The 16,538-nt window shown below is 39.9% G+C and overlaps 1 protein-coding gene across 2 annotated transcripts in view; it reads left to right on the plus strand.

Moving 5' to 3' along the window:
* The window catches only part of SPIDR (scaffold protein involved in DNA repair), a 196,690-nt gene that overhangs the window by 44,682 nt on the left and 135,470 nt on the right, over positions 1–16,538 (plus strand). For both annotated transcript variants that reach the window (XM_085052802.1, XM_085052804.1), the window contains exon 6: positions 8,504–8,760. In XM_085052802.1, coding sequence (XP_084908928.1) covers positions 8,504–8,760 — 257 coding nt within the window. The remainder of the gene's footprint in view (positions 1–8,503; positions 8,761–16,538) is intronic.

Genomic DNA, 16,538 nt, shown 5'->3' on the forward strand with positions numbered 1-16,538 from the left:
GTGAATGACTATAAACAAAGAATGTGAAAGTAGGTTATCAAACCATGTGATAACATCTGTTCCTTGGAAACATGAAAGTAACTATTTCTGTGTCAAGAACGAAACCCTGTTTAAGTGGTATTATGAGCTGACTGCAATTTTCTTGTGTGCCCAAACTTCAGTGTATAATGTTGAGGCTTCTGTGCGAAATGATGTAATTATCTGCGTGCCCTATCAGAGTCAGGTATTTATATTTGAAAGCCCGGGTCTCTATCATCTGGAGGATCCTTATCAAGATGAGAGCTCAACTGCGTGGGATAATATGCAGTTGCATGAGAGGAGACCTGGTTCTGTCCCTGAATAGTTTGCAAGATGCAACACGTGAAGTGGCGTCTCCCCCTTCCCCTCTTTTTTAAGGAGGGAATGGAGAGCAAGGGTTACAGTAATTCACTTGAATGTAACGTTGGCTAACAGTATGCATAAATTGTCCAAATTGTCTTTAACAGCCAGTCATTTTCCCTGAGAGAAAATGAAGATGTTCTTGTATGATGGAGAAAAGCATTAGACAAAGCAGGAAAAGCACTTGTGGTTCTCTCTACTAACATTTTTCAGCATTATTTGGCCTGTTAGAAATTGAGTATTACTCTGATTACAGACTGATGGTGAGATCAGTGGTACTAGGATAATATTAGGAAGTGATTGATTGAATTCTTAATGCTAAAGAAGTCAACTAAACTACTAAAATGATGCTTTTAAGTGATGCAGTTGCAGTGCAAATGCTACAGATGCCAAGATTGCAGCGGGGTTTTCCTTATAGTCCATACAGTACAAATCAGTGTCCCTTAACTGATGTTGAGTAATCCTCTTCCATGCCCATTTTGCACTTTGGGAGCTCACTGTCCCCTACTATTCTGTCCTGCCCTCATGCCCAGCAGACAACTTCTTTGTTCAGTCTTACCTGTGGGATCACTATTTAATTTTCATCTACAGAGTACACTCAGAAATAAACAGTACTTCTTGCTTTCCAGACTGATTTTGTATAAAAAGGCACTTGGGCTGAGACAAGAGCCTCACCTGTTTCGGTTGGCTGATCCATGCCTCAGAACAACCTGTTCTGGGAGAGGCAGGCTGGAACAGCTTGTGGATGTATCTCCAGAGGTATAGCCTGCTTAACCTGTTTGCCTTGTGAAAGCTGGGGTTTCTGCTCAGGATTAGAAGTTACGGCTTTGATTTCATCTTTCTTACCACTTGTGCATTCTTTACCTGGCTTTAAAATAAAAAAAAGTCAGTAAATACCATCTTTGCATAAGTCTATAAAAAATCTGGTTTGTTGTAATTTTAACAAACTCTTCTCCCAAAGTCTTTCTTTCAAAGATCAGATTTGCATCTTGATTTTTGTGTGTGTCTGTGCAAAATCTTAGTATTTTTTCTGCTCGTTTTCTTCAGTGATTAGTGTTGCATGCAGGATACTGCCTGGCAGTGGTGTATGTGTACAGGATTGTGTGTGAGAGCTCAAACCAAACAAAAACATGCACCTCTCCCCTGACAAAAAAGAATGCACAGCCAAACATGCTGCATGTAATCCTAATCGTCACCTCATTTTCCACTTCAAGACAGTATGATCTAAACAAGATACAGGAGTTGATAAATGATGATACAAGTTATTTATTTTGTTAATTATTATTTCATGTGTGATGTTAACCACCATTTTGTGGGCTTGTGTACTGTGCTTCAACTTCCTCTCTCTCTGAAGTGTAAGAGGGAGCTTTCTGATCCCTCCACAACTTTTCTTGGTTTCAGAAAAGGTGCAGGAAGCCCAGCGCCAGATGACTGGCTACTGGATCTGACAGCAGCCATACCATTCCATAAATTTCTGCAGAGTTCCATGAAAGCCCTTTCATCTCCCTCAGTGCATGAAAGCATCTCTGAAACGGTCTCATTTGCTTTTCTTTTGATAACAGCTACTGGTAGTTTTCCTTTGGATTGAATCCTACTTTTGGGGTTACTTTTTTAAGACAGTAGCTAATGCAGCTGTATTTTTGGCAGGGCATGCAGAATAAATGGTGTCAAACATGGGTAAGACTTCCCCAGGAGCTCTTCAAAGGGAAGCCCGGCAATGTAAGCAGTGGTGTACAAGGTTTGGTAGCTGGCCTGCTTCCTCCAGAGATAATCATGAATCAATTTCCTTTACGATAGGAAGCTCTGGGCTGCTGGATGCAATGAATCCATTTTGATTAGTCATAGAAGAGAAGTCCTAACCACTTGTTTAAAGGTCTCAAAACACCATTAAGAGGAGATGAGGGTGCAGTCTGTGACCAAATTCTGCTTTGAATAATTACAGTGTTGCTGCCTACACTTCTCCATATTCAAGTAGATACCGCATTCTTCTTTGCTACTTGGCATAAATGATTTTGTGTGCTAATAACTACTGCATTCCAGCCCTGGGGTGGTGGCAGCTGGGAGACAGCAACAATTCATTCCCATGTCTGCGTGAAGGGAGATGTTGCTGATGTTTAGGGGTGGCCAAGCAAGGAGAAAGAAGCTCAGTGGTGCTTGCTCTTGGAGAATCCCTGGGATGTGCTGGAGGTGGCCGTCCTGGTGCTTGAAGAGCACACGGCTCTGTTTCCTGTAATGGCAGCCACAAAGTGCTAATGTGTGTAGAGCAGGACATGTCATTTCCTAGTGCACTGAACCAACACCACTGATAAATATTTAGGACAGATCAGATGGTCTGAGTGCGTGTGCTGGGGAGGAATGCTGTACTTGGCTAAACAACCAGGCATTATCTGAGATCCATTTTAAATATGTGCTGTCTCTGTAATAACACTGGATGGTTGTTCCAGATACAAAATTTCAGTTAATCTGCTGTGTCAGTTTGGGCTTGCAAGTCCAAAAATACCTTATTAGTGATTTATGTCTTTCATTGTTGTTCTTTTTTGTCATACGATTATCTCTGCCCACGCACTGCTACCTAATCTTGTGTTTTTGCATGCTGTTCCTGTGGTTATTCCGTGAGAAGAAAGCTTGGTGTCACCCACAGAGCAGCACACGCCTAACGCTGCACTTCAACATAAAGTTTCTTGTATGAAGGAATATTTGAATTTTATCTCTCTAGAGTAAAAGTAGCTAGCTAATCAAGAACCAAATTATTTCTCAAGCTACTAGGAAAGTATATTTGGCATAGACTTCAGTGCTTCAGTTAAAGCTTCAGAAAACACAGAGCTTTGAGGAGAATTGCAAGCTTTAAATCCTTTGTATCTGTAATTATCTTTATAGAGCTAAATAATATCCTGTACTATCTGTGTGCACAATGCTTGAATTAATTTTGTGTTGATTAATTAAGGGAAAACTTCTTTTCTTTTCTTTTACCTTTACCCTACTCCCTGTAATCCTGCAAGCCAGTTCTGGTGGAGTTAGCTCCGAGCATTCATTAGCATAGCCTGGGCCTTTGACATACTGCACTGGTGATTTATGCTCGTGAATATTCATTGTACTAAATCCAGTGGCTTTTCTGCTCACTCTGTTTTTTTGGAGAGTACCATGCAAGATACAAAATCTCCTTGCAGCCTATAACCAGCAGCCAGGGGTGGAAGTTTGCTGCATTTGAATCTCTTTGCCTGCGCCACAGCAAAGTACCTGCCATGCAATTGCAATGTCGCTTTTAGCAACATTGACTAGATAAAAGGAGATGCAGTAGGATATTCACTTGTGTTCACTGTGTCTGTTTGTTAATACTAGTCAGCTTCCACCCATCCTGAGAGCTGCCATGAGAGGATAGGTAGGGGAAATGGAGATTAAGTGTGGAAGAAAAAAGGGAATCATAAAAGGGAAAAAGATATTCCATGAAAAAACAGGCAGGGGGTAATACAAAATGCATCCAGAATCAGGGGCAAAGATACATGAATGAACAAGTAGGAAAGGAGATGGCACAAGATTAATTTTTCTCTGTATGTACAATGATCAGAGTCTGAAACTTTGAAGTACTATTTCTGTTTTTGACGTAACTTGGCTATGTGACCTTGAGAAAGCCTGGTTCCCTAAGACTGCTCTGAGAAACCTGTTAGTTCTGCCATTTGAGCTAGGCTGTAGTAGGATAATAGGAGGGAAAAAAATTATTTTATTTGGGGAAGGAAATGGCAGACTAAGTGACCTCCATCTGCAAAAAGTTATAGCAATGTCTATATAAAATTTTATACCCATTTTTTGTCTCTAAGACATACTGCAGCATGCTGAAGTATCTTAACTTCAGCTGATTAACTTGTTCAGAATATCTGTAAACTTTATTGAGCATCTTATCTGCAAAATATCTTCATACCTACTGGGAAAGATTTACAATATCTGAATGTATGATGACTGAGCAAATGAAAGTGTTTAATGAATACAAAGGTAAGGTGTGGATACTGATGTTTTTCTGCAGAAATCACTGAGTAATGAATGTATCTTGGGAGGAGAGACAGACAAGGGGGATGAGAAACCCTCACAACTGCTCTCCACCTTGCCTCTAATTAGCAATCACTGTCTGAGAGCCTTTCTTTAAAAATACAGATTTATTACTTATTTTAATAGGGCTGATGTGTTAGCTTTCCTTTTGTACAAAAAACTTTGTAAGGTTCTGCTTTCTGTGCTGAAGCTGCATACTTCAAATGGGAATGTAACACTTCTTGGATTAACTTAGTGCTATTTTATTGATAAGAAATATCTAGTGCTTATTAAACTGATCAAATACAGATATTGCTTGCTTCCATCGCTATTGACATGAAAAGGTAATTTTTTCAGACCTTTTAGAGGCAAAAACTGTGCAGATTGCCAAGGTACTGCCAGAGAACTCACAAGGTGTTCAAGGTGAAGCAAGAGGTAGCTGAAGCAAATCTCTTGAGGATGAGGGAGGGAGTACTTGGTCACAGAAGTAACAGCATGGTGTGTTCTCTGCTGCATGTGTGTGAAATCTATGTGCTTGTGGAATGCCATCTTCATTCCACTGAAGTCAAGAGTTTTGTCTTTGAGCAATTTGGGCTAGGATTTTACAATTTCTGTGGTTGTTTTTTGGGGTTTTTTTTCATTCTTAATGAATGCAAATTGACATGGGTAAACATACATTCTTTAGCAATCTTAGCTGCTTAGCTGGGAGAGTATTTGCTGTTTCTCATTTTGGTTTCTATTTTTACATTTGTACCATCCTCTATATTAACTAAGTGCTGTCAAAAATACATCATAAATTAGTTAATCTTGTGAGCTCTTTCTTTTCTGATGCATTTTGATTAAAAAATGCTTAACCTTAAAATATAGGGTCCTGGATATTCCAATACAGTACTCAATGACTTTTTTGCTTTCATGTAGTCAAATCTTGAGAGAAAAAATGGCAGTAGTCTGTGCATTTATACTTGCCATTTTTCCTTAAAAGAAAGAACCTTAAAAGGGGAGCATTTAGAGCTTTTCAGATGACACAGTCACCTAGAAAATAGATTTATTTTAAAATCAATCAAAATGAAATACGTTTGTTGTTTTAGTGACAGAGATTGAGGTCAACCCCTGAATTTTTTTTCAGTCAGCCCCTGGATATGGACAAGTGGCTAGCATGATATAAAAGAGGGTGTTGTGGCAAGGCCATCATTGGAAATAAAAGTATATCTTGTGAGCAGTCTACTACAAAGTATTTGGAGGGATTGGGATATATGGGAGACAGTCATGAAAAAAACCAGGATTGGGAATGATTATGTTGGGATCAGGGGTCGGAGGAAGGAATTAAGGTGGGGAAACTGAGTCTGTGAGTAGTGGGAAGCATTGTACTTTCAGCCACTGTAACCAAAATTACTATATTTCATAATAAGTCGTGTGGAAAAATCCACTCATTTTGACAATTCTCTGTGTTTAGTAATGGCGCTCTTCAGAAACTCTAACGATATTACTGGGGATATTATTTTTAAAAAACCCAACAAAACAACAAAACGACTCTTGGAAATCCTTCTTTGTGATGTTTAAGATATTGATAAAAAATAAACATTTTCTTCACTATTTATCAATGCTTATTTTGAAGTAAATAAAATAAATGGGGTTTTTTGTTATTTTTTGTTTGTTTGGGCTTTTTGTTTGTTTGGGTTTTGTTTGTTTGTTTGGGTTTTTTTGCCAGTAATTCCCCACCATATTGTTGGTACCCAGCTCATTTACTGGATACTTGAAAAATCATGTTCGTGTGTTTTGAAAATATTTTTCTCTTTAGACTGGAATTCTGATGATGGCTACAGTTAAATAATGTACAGAATTGGAAGGCTAAGTTTTTGTTCTTTGTTTTTCTTCTCCATTTTTAGAGTTTCCTCTTTTAAGTAAAGTTTCCAACTGACCAATTAAAAAAAACAGCAGCAACAAAAAGCCACTGACAAGCAAACAAAACAAAAACCCCAAAGTACGGTTTCCTTGGGGAAGTTCAGCCTAAACAAGTATACAGTAATAAATATTAGCAGAAATGATTTATTAGACAATCTTAAAGAAGCTTAGGAAAGCTTCTTAACTCTTACAGCACTCAGTGGGATTAAAACATGCTTAACTTGAAGCACTTCCCAAGGGCTTTTCTCATTTGCATTGTATTTGCTCAGAGAACTTCAGGTTTGCATCATTTTTTTAGGTGCAGTGGATATCATAGCTATTTGAGCAAAACTAAAGCATTCCTAAAGCAAGAGAATGCATCAGTATGGGGTTTTAAGAATGAAGTGCTTGCTTACTGCTTTCAGAGGCTTTGAAATTTTTTATTTCTGGCTCATTTCCAATGTGGAAGGAGTTTGTTTTCAGAGAAATATTGTTGCCAAGGGACAGATGTTGACTGTGTTGTGTTTAAAGCAGACTGATATTAATTACATTCTTTTAGCTGTTCTACTTCTCTGGATAACTTTAAAAGGTCCTTCCAATTTCCAGAATACTTAGGTAAGCTCTCGGAACATGAGCACAGTGTCTCGGCATTTACGTGAAATATGTATTAGAGAACTGGCAAGAACTGAACTTATTTTTGTGCACAGTCAAGAAATGCTGTTTTCAGATGATTACACTAATTAATAACGTAGAACAGCATTAGTGAATGCTGTGATTTCCCTCCCTTCCCTCTTTTACCTTTCAAGTGTTTGTCTGAGCCAGTTCTCCAACAACCTGTGTGGAGCACTCCTTACTGCATTTGACCAGAGGAACAGGCTAATTTTTTTCAGGACCTGTTCTGTGATTGAGGCAACGTGATCTGGAGCAATGTAATTCTCCGGGGTTTTCCAATTTCCCATTGATAATGTGAAGTTAATGTTTTGTGTTTTGGTTCTTTCAAGGATCGTCTGAGTCACTTAACTTGTCTCGTCTACAGTTTTATGCCACCTTACTTGAGCTGGGCTAGTGCTGGTGATCACAGTGACAGCACTGTCACTTATCACTTCTCACCCCACCAGAACTTGCAGACAGTGTTGGTTTGGTTGTTTTGGGTTTTTTTCAGCTACCTCCTGAAGACTGAGCCCAGCTCATGTGTCTTAGTCCTCTGCCTATTTCAGTGGTTTAGATAATTTTGTTCTGTACTAGGTAAAATGCCACTTTCCAAGTATTTTTGCTCAATACTCACTACTTTAAAAAACACTGGGTCAAGAGAACATAACGCACATTACAGCTGTGCAGAGCTCACCTCAGGGAGCCAACCCAGCAGCCTTGCCCTGCTTCTATGGGAGCCCTAGAGGAGAGTAAAATAAGCTCAGCCAAAGCGGGTGAATTTTCCCTCCCAGCCCTCTTCTCAGCCTTCCATGTCTCTGTGGAGTTGTTTTTTCAGCCTTCTCATCCTCTCCTCTCGTCTCTCCCCCAGTGGATGAGTTCAGTGTGTCCTGTGAGTGTCAGGGAGAAGAGCTCCAGTGAGGTTCTGTGGGTCTGAACTCCAGCCCTGCTGGCTCACAGCCCTGACTGCTGACCAGTGATCCATCCTCCTTGGAGCTACCTGGAGACAGCCCAACAGCTAATGCTCAACTTCTGAAACTTTCCTGGGAAGCTGTAGGTCTGCTGGACATGGACAAAGGCTGGCTTTAGTGGTCAAAATCATGTTTTAACAAAAGGTTGCATACTTGTTGCCAGCTACAAGCTCTCAACAGAAGCATGTGTTTTTTCCCTCTGTTCAGACTGTGGAAGCTGACCTTCCTGTTTGCTTGAATCCCAGTATAAAAGTTCTCCTTCTTTCAGCTTTCCTGCCAGTTAATCATCCCTGTCACTCATTAGCCTCTCTCTGCTTTTGTCAAAACTTGCTTTAGTTAAAGGCATTGGCTTGGTTCTCCAGACCTAGTTTTTAAAAAACCTAAATGTTGCTCATCTCAGTTGTCCCTCAAGAGGCAATCTTTATATTCAGGAGTTGATGTTGACTGACAAAAAATTAATATGCATTTATAGTGAAGTTGTCCAAGTTACGTTAATAAATTGCCATACCATTTATGGATTACTAGGGAACATAAAACTGCCTACATAAAGCTGCACTATCTCATTAGCATTCTGTTCAAACAGCTTCATATTTTTCTTTGTTTAGACAATTTCGACAGAAATATGTGAGTATTCATCCGATAACGACAGTGTGGGAGAAGCAGAGACGAGCCTGGTGACCACTACTGCAGGATCCAGTAAGGGGTGGCAGCTGAGGTCAGGAGGGGACACGGGGGATGTCCCAGCACGTCCGGCCAGCGAGTGGCTCAGGTCAGCACAGGCCCTTCTGCGCACCCCTGGGAAGCAGGCGGGAAAAGCCCCCCAAGCCCCCACCGAGTCTGCCAAAAAGAGGAAGCTGCTGAGGTAAATGAACTGCCCCCTTAAGGAATCCTTTTTGGTTGTTTTTTTCTTATTAAATTATAAGTAAAACAATACTTGCCAAAGTGCTGGGATGTGTTTTGAGGGTAAAAGTTTTAGAGATGCAAATACGGAAAGCTTAAAAATGTAATTTATCTGTAAATAAGCAAAAAAGACAAGAAAGAGCTAAGTTAAGATTTAAAGTCTGTGGTGAAAGCTCTCAATCTTGAACTCCTATGTACAGATTGATTGGGTTTTGCACTTCTAATAATGCCTCACAGATGTGTGAGTGGACATAGTTATGTTTTAGTGTCTAGTAATTTCATTGCTTTGTGCCTCTCCAGAAAGTCTGCAAAAATACTGTACCTCAGGGTTTCAGGGGTTTTTTTTTTTGGTCCTCTCCAGATTTGTCAGGGCAATATTGTCCAAAATTCTGTAGGAAAGGAGTGGCTGAGCAGTAGTTCTGAAGAGTGTAGGACAGAGTGGTATTTGGGCAATGGGAGGGTGTATTCTTAAACTGAAATTTAAATGTCTGTGACTAAATTAAATACATTAGAAAGATATGTAACTGCTGAAAGAAAGTAGCCTGAGACTGAGCAGTGGAACCCTGATGTTCTAGCTAATTACAGTGCAGAAATGGTCACTTCCTAGATTGAATTAATGAAAGTTGTGTTAACTTAAATGGTATATGTGAAGATGTGCCCCAAGCTGTGGAGACTACAATTACAAATGGTGATGCTATACATTCCTATTGCTGTTTTAACAGTGTGATTCTCTTACTTCTTTTACAGCTGAATCTATAGTACTGTAATCAATCAATTACTTTAAAAGTAAATCTTATGTTAATAGGCATACCTTATTTTTCTCTGAAATATTCTTGGCTATTTCAAAATGCTGTGTGAGGAAACAGGTTTGGAAGTCCTAATTACTGAAGATCTGTATATTTAAAAGTGCTTTGCCTGTGCAATGAAGCTTTATTTCTTGTTACTTTATATATATGCAGTTGTACTAGGTCAGACCAAAAATGCCCTTTAGTGGCCAAAAGCAAGTATGTGTGAATGTAATATAAAAAGGACAAGTGTACAGTGGTATTTTGCCCAGGAGCTCTTCCAGTTTTAAGCAGTCCAGGAGCTGTTTGTTACCCTTAGTGGGTTTGTCTTTTTCTAAGTTCCAGCTTCATTTGATGACGTTTGCTATCAACAGTCTTAATGCAAAAAATGTTTTACAGCAAAGATACTCTGACACAAGTGTATAAGAGAATAGATTGCTTTAAAAACAAACAAAACAACTAGACCAAACTATCCACAATTATATAGAATGCAATCTGTCTGGAGTGGCCAGAGGAACAGAGCTTACAAGGCTTTTTACCTTCCGTCCTGTGGTTCCACTTTGGGTTCCTTTGGGAACAGGGAAGCAGGCAGGAAATTCCTCAGTTATGAGTGTTGTTTATCTAGTTACTTTGCTCATCCAGGTAATTGTCATCTTTTCACTCTTCCTGTTCTGGACATTAGTTCCATGTGTCTCTCCCATCCCTCCTTTTACTGCTGACAAAGAACATTTTCATTGGTGTGATAACAGTGGATATGAGAGTTTGCATCCTCAGCAGAAAAGTGCAGGTTTTCAGTGCTGTGGATTGAAGGCCAGTTCAGGGAAAGGTTTGTCAGCTTCTTGATTGACAGAGTGACAATCCCATCTTTGTGTTTAAATAGCTAAAAGTTACAAAGCAGTTGTTCTCTTGTCATTTTTCCTTCGTTCCTACCTCTGCTGCAGATCAAGGCCACAGCAGAAAAAGCAGTGAGCAGGGGAATCATCCTGCAAGCTGGCCCATGAGCTCCCACTCAGATGGACCATTTGGAACTGCTCAGCAGATGGAAGAGAGCCACAAGCCTCTGCTTAGCTGGGCTCCTGTTTTCCAGGCTGGTGCCTAGGGAAGCATGGGCTGAGCAGAGATGGTGCAGGTGATAGAGCTGCCATCTTCCTATGTGAATTCCTGTGCAATAGGTTCAACTCCAAATCCAGACTGTATTGTGTATGCTTATTTCATGGAAGAGTCCTGATGTAGGTGGAGTAGGTCTCCTTGCATTTGGTTTTCCCTTTTAAGAAAATAGAAAATATTTCTATTTTGATATCTCTTTGCTGGTTGACATGCGTAAAGGTATCTTCAAAAGTAGAGGTAATGTTTTCAAGAAATTTTAGTTTATATTTTCTGTGGAAATCTTAGAGTCATGCTGCAACCTGCATTTGTATTTGCATTACCTGATTGCAGCTATGCCTCTGTCACATCAATGGGTATATTCTTCTGTGCAACTTCAAAGAAAACCCCCTAACATATCCCCTTCCCCCCAAATCTCAGGCAAAACCAAACCAAACAAAACAGAGAGCCATAACAGTCTCTGGAAAAATTCAGATAAATTCCTTTCCACTGTCCTTTCCTCCTGGAAACTTCCTGGTGCTAAAATAGAAATGCATAGTTGCCTGGATGGGAGGAAAGGGTATTGTTTGTTTGAGCCTATTACAGATGCAATTGTCATACACTATAAAAACTGAGATGCAGCCAAAGCAACAGAAATCTTCAGAAGTAAGCTAATTATGGATTATTAAAATAATTATGGATGATTTGGTGATCTTAGTGTTAAGTATTTGACTGTAAATTCAACACCATTGAGTGTCAATAAAATGAGAAGCCTATCTGTGTCCCCAGATCAACATACACAATATACAGTGCTGCAGATGATGAAGCAAATTTGAAGGGGTGTATTGCAATTCTTTTCTGTTAGGGGTTAAAGTGGGGTTTTGGAAAACGTTTGGCACCTCAAGGCAAGAAAGATGTGAGAGAAGCAAGTCTTCCTCCACCATATTTACTGCCAAATTCTCGTGTCTTCATGTATCCTGTGGGTTTTGTTTCCAAGAGTGTTCTAAGTAAAGATTATTCTTCTTTCTACCATGGTCCCTAGGGCACAGCAGGTAGTGTGTGTGGTGGTGTTTGCCCTTCAGGGGTGTTGGTGGTGCTGGGCAGGTTCTGAAGAGCTGTGCTGTAGGAGGTGCCAGTTTGCCATGCTGGAAGCAAAGCAGATCATCTCTCATTCACAGCCACCAAAGCCACTGCTCCGGGACATCCTCCCCTTAAACACTGGTATTATATGCTTGTGGAGTTGCCCTCCTCTATTTAACAAGACTGCTAATGGATGCACTGGGAGTATTTCATTTTCCCAGGTGCACTGACAGATCCCTGTCCTTGTACTGCACCTGTGAGCTACTGAGTGAGTTGCTAATTAAGTGCTACTAGTGGTACTTGGTACTGAGATGAATTGCCTTGGTGATCAGGTCAAGAGGTGTTGGGTTTATGTGTTCCTGCCCTTTTATTCCATCCCAAAGCTTCAGTTTCTCAGCTTGAGTCAGCACTTCATGGGAAAAATTATGCAAATTATTTTCAAACCTGAGGGGAGAGAACATACATTGCAAATAACAGTTTTCAAGAAGCTCTTATTGTTAGGTTTGGAATTCACGTTAACGCTACGGGGTGAAATGTCTAAACTGCGTTAGTTCCAAGTCTTTCAAAGTTTCTTTGTGAAAGAATGGAGAAATGTAGAGTATTGCAAGTCTCAACACTTGTTACATATAACTGGGTTAATTCAGTATTTATAGAGAAGAAAACTCAAAATGCATGCACTCAGCTTCTCTTGGCCACAAGTAAACCTTTCTTAAGGTTTTCTGAATCGTTTGCCTTTTCCATGAAAATTTAATTTCCATCGAAAAAAAAATCTAAGGTTCACTGTAGGAAATAAATATCTTAAGTTATAAAATGTTAACTCTGCATCTAAATCTGTCATGTTGCAGCAGCTTTTAGTTGTGAAGAATAAGCTTTTGCTTTTTGTTTAGTTTTTTAAAACTTGAGTGGCTATTTTTAGTTCAAGAGAAGCAGGATTTCCCAATTTTTTAAAAAATTATCTTATATCTACTTGTATGCAGACCACTTACAAATCTGATCAGCTAAAATTAACTTGTGTTATCAAAAGAGGAGAAAATTACAGAATGTCCTGGTTCTATGTGCAGTAAAATGAAATGCAGTTATCACAAGAGGCCAACTGAGGTCCTGAAAATAAAGGAATTTGCCAAGGGAAGAGAGAGCTGGCACAAATGAAGCAGACTTTTACTCTAAAATTGGGACTGTTCTTTCTTACATGCATCCACAAGTGGCATGAGGGTGTAACAGCAAAGACTAGCCCTTTAGATGGTCATGTTCTTATGCTAATTTTAACTATTGGATTAAGTTTTCTTTGCTAGTGAATTTCTTGTTGGATTAGGAAAATAGAAATGAAGAGTATAATGGCTGCAGTACAGATCATCACTGACAGTGTACACAGTAAAATTATTTTGCATTTAGTGAAAGTTAAAATGTATTTTCCCCTTTAGCAAGCGTGGATGGTTTCACTGGGCCAAATGTTTGGTGCAAATAGGCAGAGAAAAAGCGCCATGTTTAGTCATTGCTCAGAGCTAGCACAGCTTCATGAGGGAAAAGTCCTGCTTGTCAAACTAATTTCCTTCTACAACAGCATAACCCACCTAGCTGATCTAGGAAAGCCAGTAGATATGATCTTTTTGGACTTCAAAAGCAAAGCTTTTGATACTGTCTCTCACAGTACCTTCCAGACAAAATGTCCAGCACACAGTCTGATAACTGGGTAAGGCGATGGGTGAGCAACTGGCTCACAGGTCAGGCCACAAAGGGTTACAGTGAATGGGGTGAGACCAGGCTGGTGTTCAGTCACTAGTGAGGTTCCACAGAGCTCCATGCTCAGCCCTGTGCTCTTCAACATCTTCATTAACCACCTAGATGCAGGACTGGAGGGGATGCTAAGTGAGTTTGCCAATGACACTACATCCGGAAGAGCTGTCAATTCTCTCGAGGGCAGAGAGGCCCTGCAGAGGGATCTTGACAAATTAGAGGGCAGAGTAATAACCAACTACATGAAGTTTAACAAGGGAAGGTGCCAAATTCTGCACCTGGGATGGGACAGCCCTGAATGGGTGTACAGACTGGGGAATGAGATGCTGGAAAGCAGGGCTGCAGAAAGGGACCTGGGGGTCCTGGTCAATGGCAAGTTGAATGTGAGTCAGCAATGCCTTTTTTATTTATTTAGCAAGTGCCGCATGGAGTGGAAAGGGACAGCTGAGTGTCAGTTCCTTCACCAGTTAATGTGAAAGTAGGAGAGGAGCTCTCTCCTTGCTTTGAAATGAGAGAAGGGGGAAATTGCCCAGTCTTGAGATGGGGATATATACTTGTTTTGAATTGTATGGAGTCCTGTGTATACTGTGTATGAGGAGACAACCCATAAAGAGCTGCTTAAGTGTTGACTTCAAATGAAGTTTGTAAAGGAGTAAACTTGGATGAATAGGGGGTTATTTTTGGTAAGTGCCCTGCTGAATGAAAACGTTAATAAATAAACACAAAGATATCTCCAACACTTAAGAAAGATTGAAAACTACTTTTCAAAACACAGTAGACTCACTAATGCTCTTTCGTTGTTGCTTTCTATTGGCTTAACTGGAGTTGGGAGATAGGGACCAGCAGCCTGGAAGTCACAGATCAGGCTCAGTATTACTTTTTGGTGATAGCTGTCACAAAATTCTTCAGTCTTGCTGTTAAAGTTCATGGGAAGGGCAACTACCAGCAACTGAGCTTTTGTACAGGATGCTGAGCTTTCTTATGGTCATCAAATCTGTCTTTCATGTGGATATTGTTGGACATGGACAGTAAAGGCAATGTGTTGTTTTAAATACAGTATTTCAACAAGCTCAGATTTAGTATGGAAATAGGACATGATTTGCTGCTTTTAAATCCATCTGCCTTCAGGGAATTAAAGGAACAAAATAGTTGTACTGAAAGTTTTGTGATTAAAAATAAAAAGGTTGTGGGCAGCAGAGATTGTATCTGAGCAGCTTGACTTCACTGAATAGCCTTTACATTAACAATTTGCCAAATGTGTTCAATTTGCTCATATTAAAACATTTTCGGGGCAAGTTTGATGTGCTGGTCAGTAAAGTATGATGCATACTTTAGTATAACTAGTTTTTGTTATTTCAATGCAGTTTGTCAGTTTCCTTGATTATAGAAATTATACATAAGTAATCAAATTATACTTGCCAGTTTTATACACACACACACACACACACACCCCAGATGTTGGCTTACCTCTTACAGGACAGCCAGGAGTGACTGTGTAGTTCCCAGTATCTCACAGCACATGCACAAGTGTTTTACAGTGTGGGCACCTGTAATGTATGGGAAAGAATTGGTAGTTTTCAAATGCTGTTGTCAGCAAACCTGTTAGCTTGTGGAACAGAAAGCAACTTTTACTTTGTTTTATGTGTTTGAGCTAAAAAGGGGGTTGATTCTCCTGGGTGGTGGTGGTTAAACTCCTTTGTTTCTACCTTTTTAAAATAAACAAACCATAAAGTACCAACTGTTGCTCTGGCCATACAAATTCCTTTTGTGCATGGCACATCCTTGAACAATGTTTTCTAATTTCATGAGGTATGAAACAGACAGCATAAAAACAACATTTCTGACAACCAGCTGAGAACCACTCATAAATGCATTCCTATTTATATTTTATGTTCTGCAACCAAATAGATGCAAATTGCTTTATGATGTTTTCTGTTAAAACTATTTTTAACTGCATTTGGAATGTGAATGGAAGGATGATGATTAAAAAATATCAATGTGTTTCCTTAGCACAGAGGGCTAATAAGGAAAGTCAGAGTTTTACTTTTCATGGACCTTTGTGATAACTGCTATCCTAACACAGACATGGTTAGCAAATTGGTAATGAAGTTGTGAGCATCAGTGAGACCCTTCTGGTAGTCATATCAGGCCTGAAACAGGAGTGATGTCTTGCTGTTGTGTGCAGTAGCCATGAAACCAGAAACTTGCTTTCTTTCCTTCGTGCTACAAGGCATTCCTGCCATAAGTGGGACAGGAGTGAGCTTGCAGAAGAGTAGGAGCTGTTTGACTGGACACAACCATAGCCCTGTTCTGGGAAGAAGGGGGAAACTAGGCTGTAAGCCAGTAATAGCTGCTCTCTTCTGCAGGTACTTTAGGGCTTTCTAGCACTGTTTGAACTAACAAAATATATTTCTCTGACTGGTGTCTGTGGAGGGAATGGAGTAGGAGAACATTCCTTTTGAACAGTTTTCTTTCAGCAAAACAAGTTTTTGAGCTACTAACTGTATGGTGTAAGGCTACAGTCTGACCACAGAGTTCAGCTGCAGACTCATGCATGCAGGACTTTTAAACAAGCAATCTGAAAATACATTTTACTGCTGCATTTTTAAGCCTAGTTGTGCTGGCATCTACTGCTTCCATCATGGCTCATGTAGACCACACAGCCAAGCTGAATTACAGTTGCATCTGAGCATGCTTCCCTGGCAAGAAGAGAAACTGGGTAGACAGTTTGTTGCAGTTTGTAGAACTGTCTTGCCCACAAGTGTTGTTGTGTGGCTTCAGTGCTCAGGTTTTGGGGGAAATGTGAATGAACACAGCGTTGTCAGCAGAGTAGACTATCCTGTGTGAAGTTTTGTGCTTAACTGTGCTGCTCTTGGAACCAAAGCTTTCATTGCACTTATGTATTAGTTGTCTCTCTATCTTAAAAGTTGAAACCAGTATTAAATAAGGTTGTTAAGCTTACCTGGAACTTCACTGGAGCCCAATATTTTCATAAACATTTTTGTTTGTTTTTCTCCTTCATATAGCAGGGTTCATCACTTGTTAAGTGTGGGTTCTT

The sequence above is a fragment of the Lichenostomus cassidix genome, chromosome 2 (genome assembly GCF_008360975.1).
Source record: "Lichenostomus cassidix isolate B80296 chromosome 2, HeHo_3.0, whole genome shotgun sequence".
NCBI lineage: Eukaryota > Metazoa > Chordata > Aves > Passeriformes > Meliphagidae > Lichenostomus > Lichenostomus cassidix.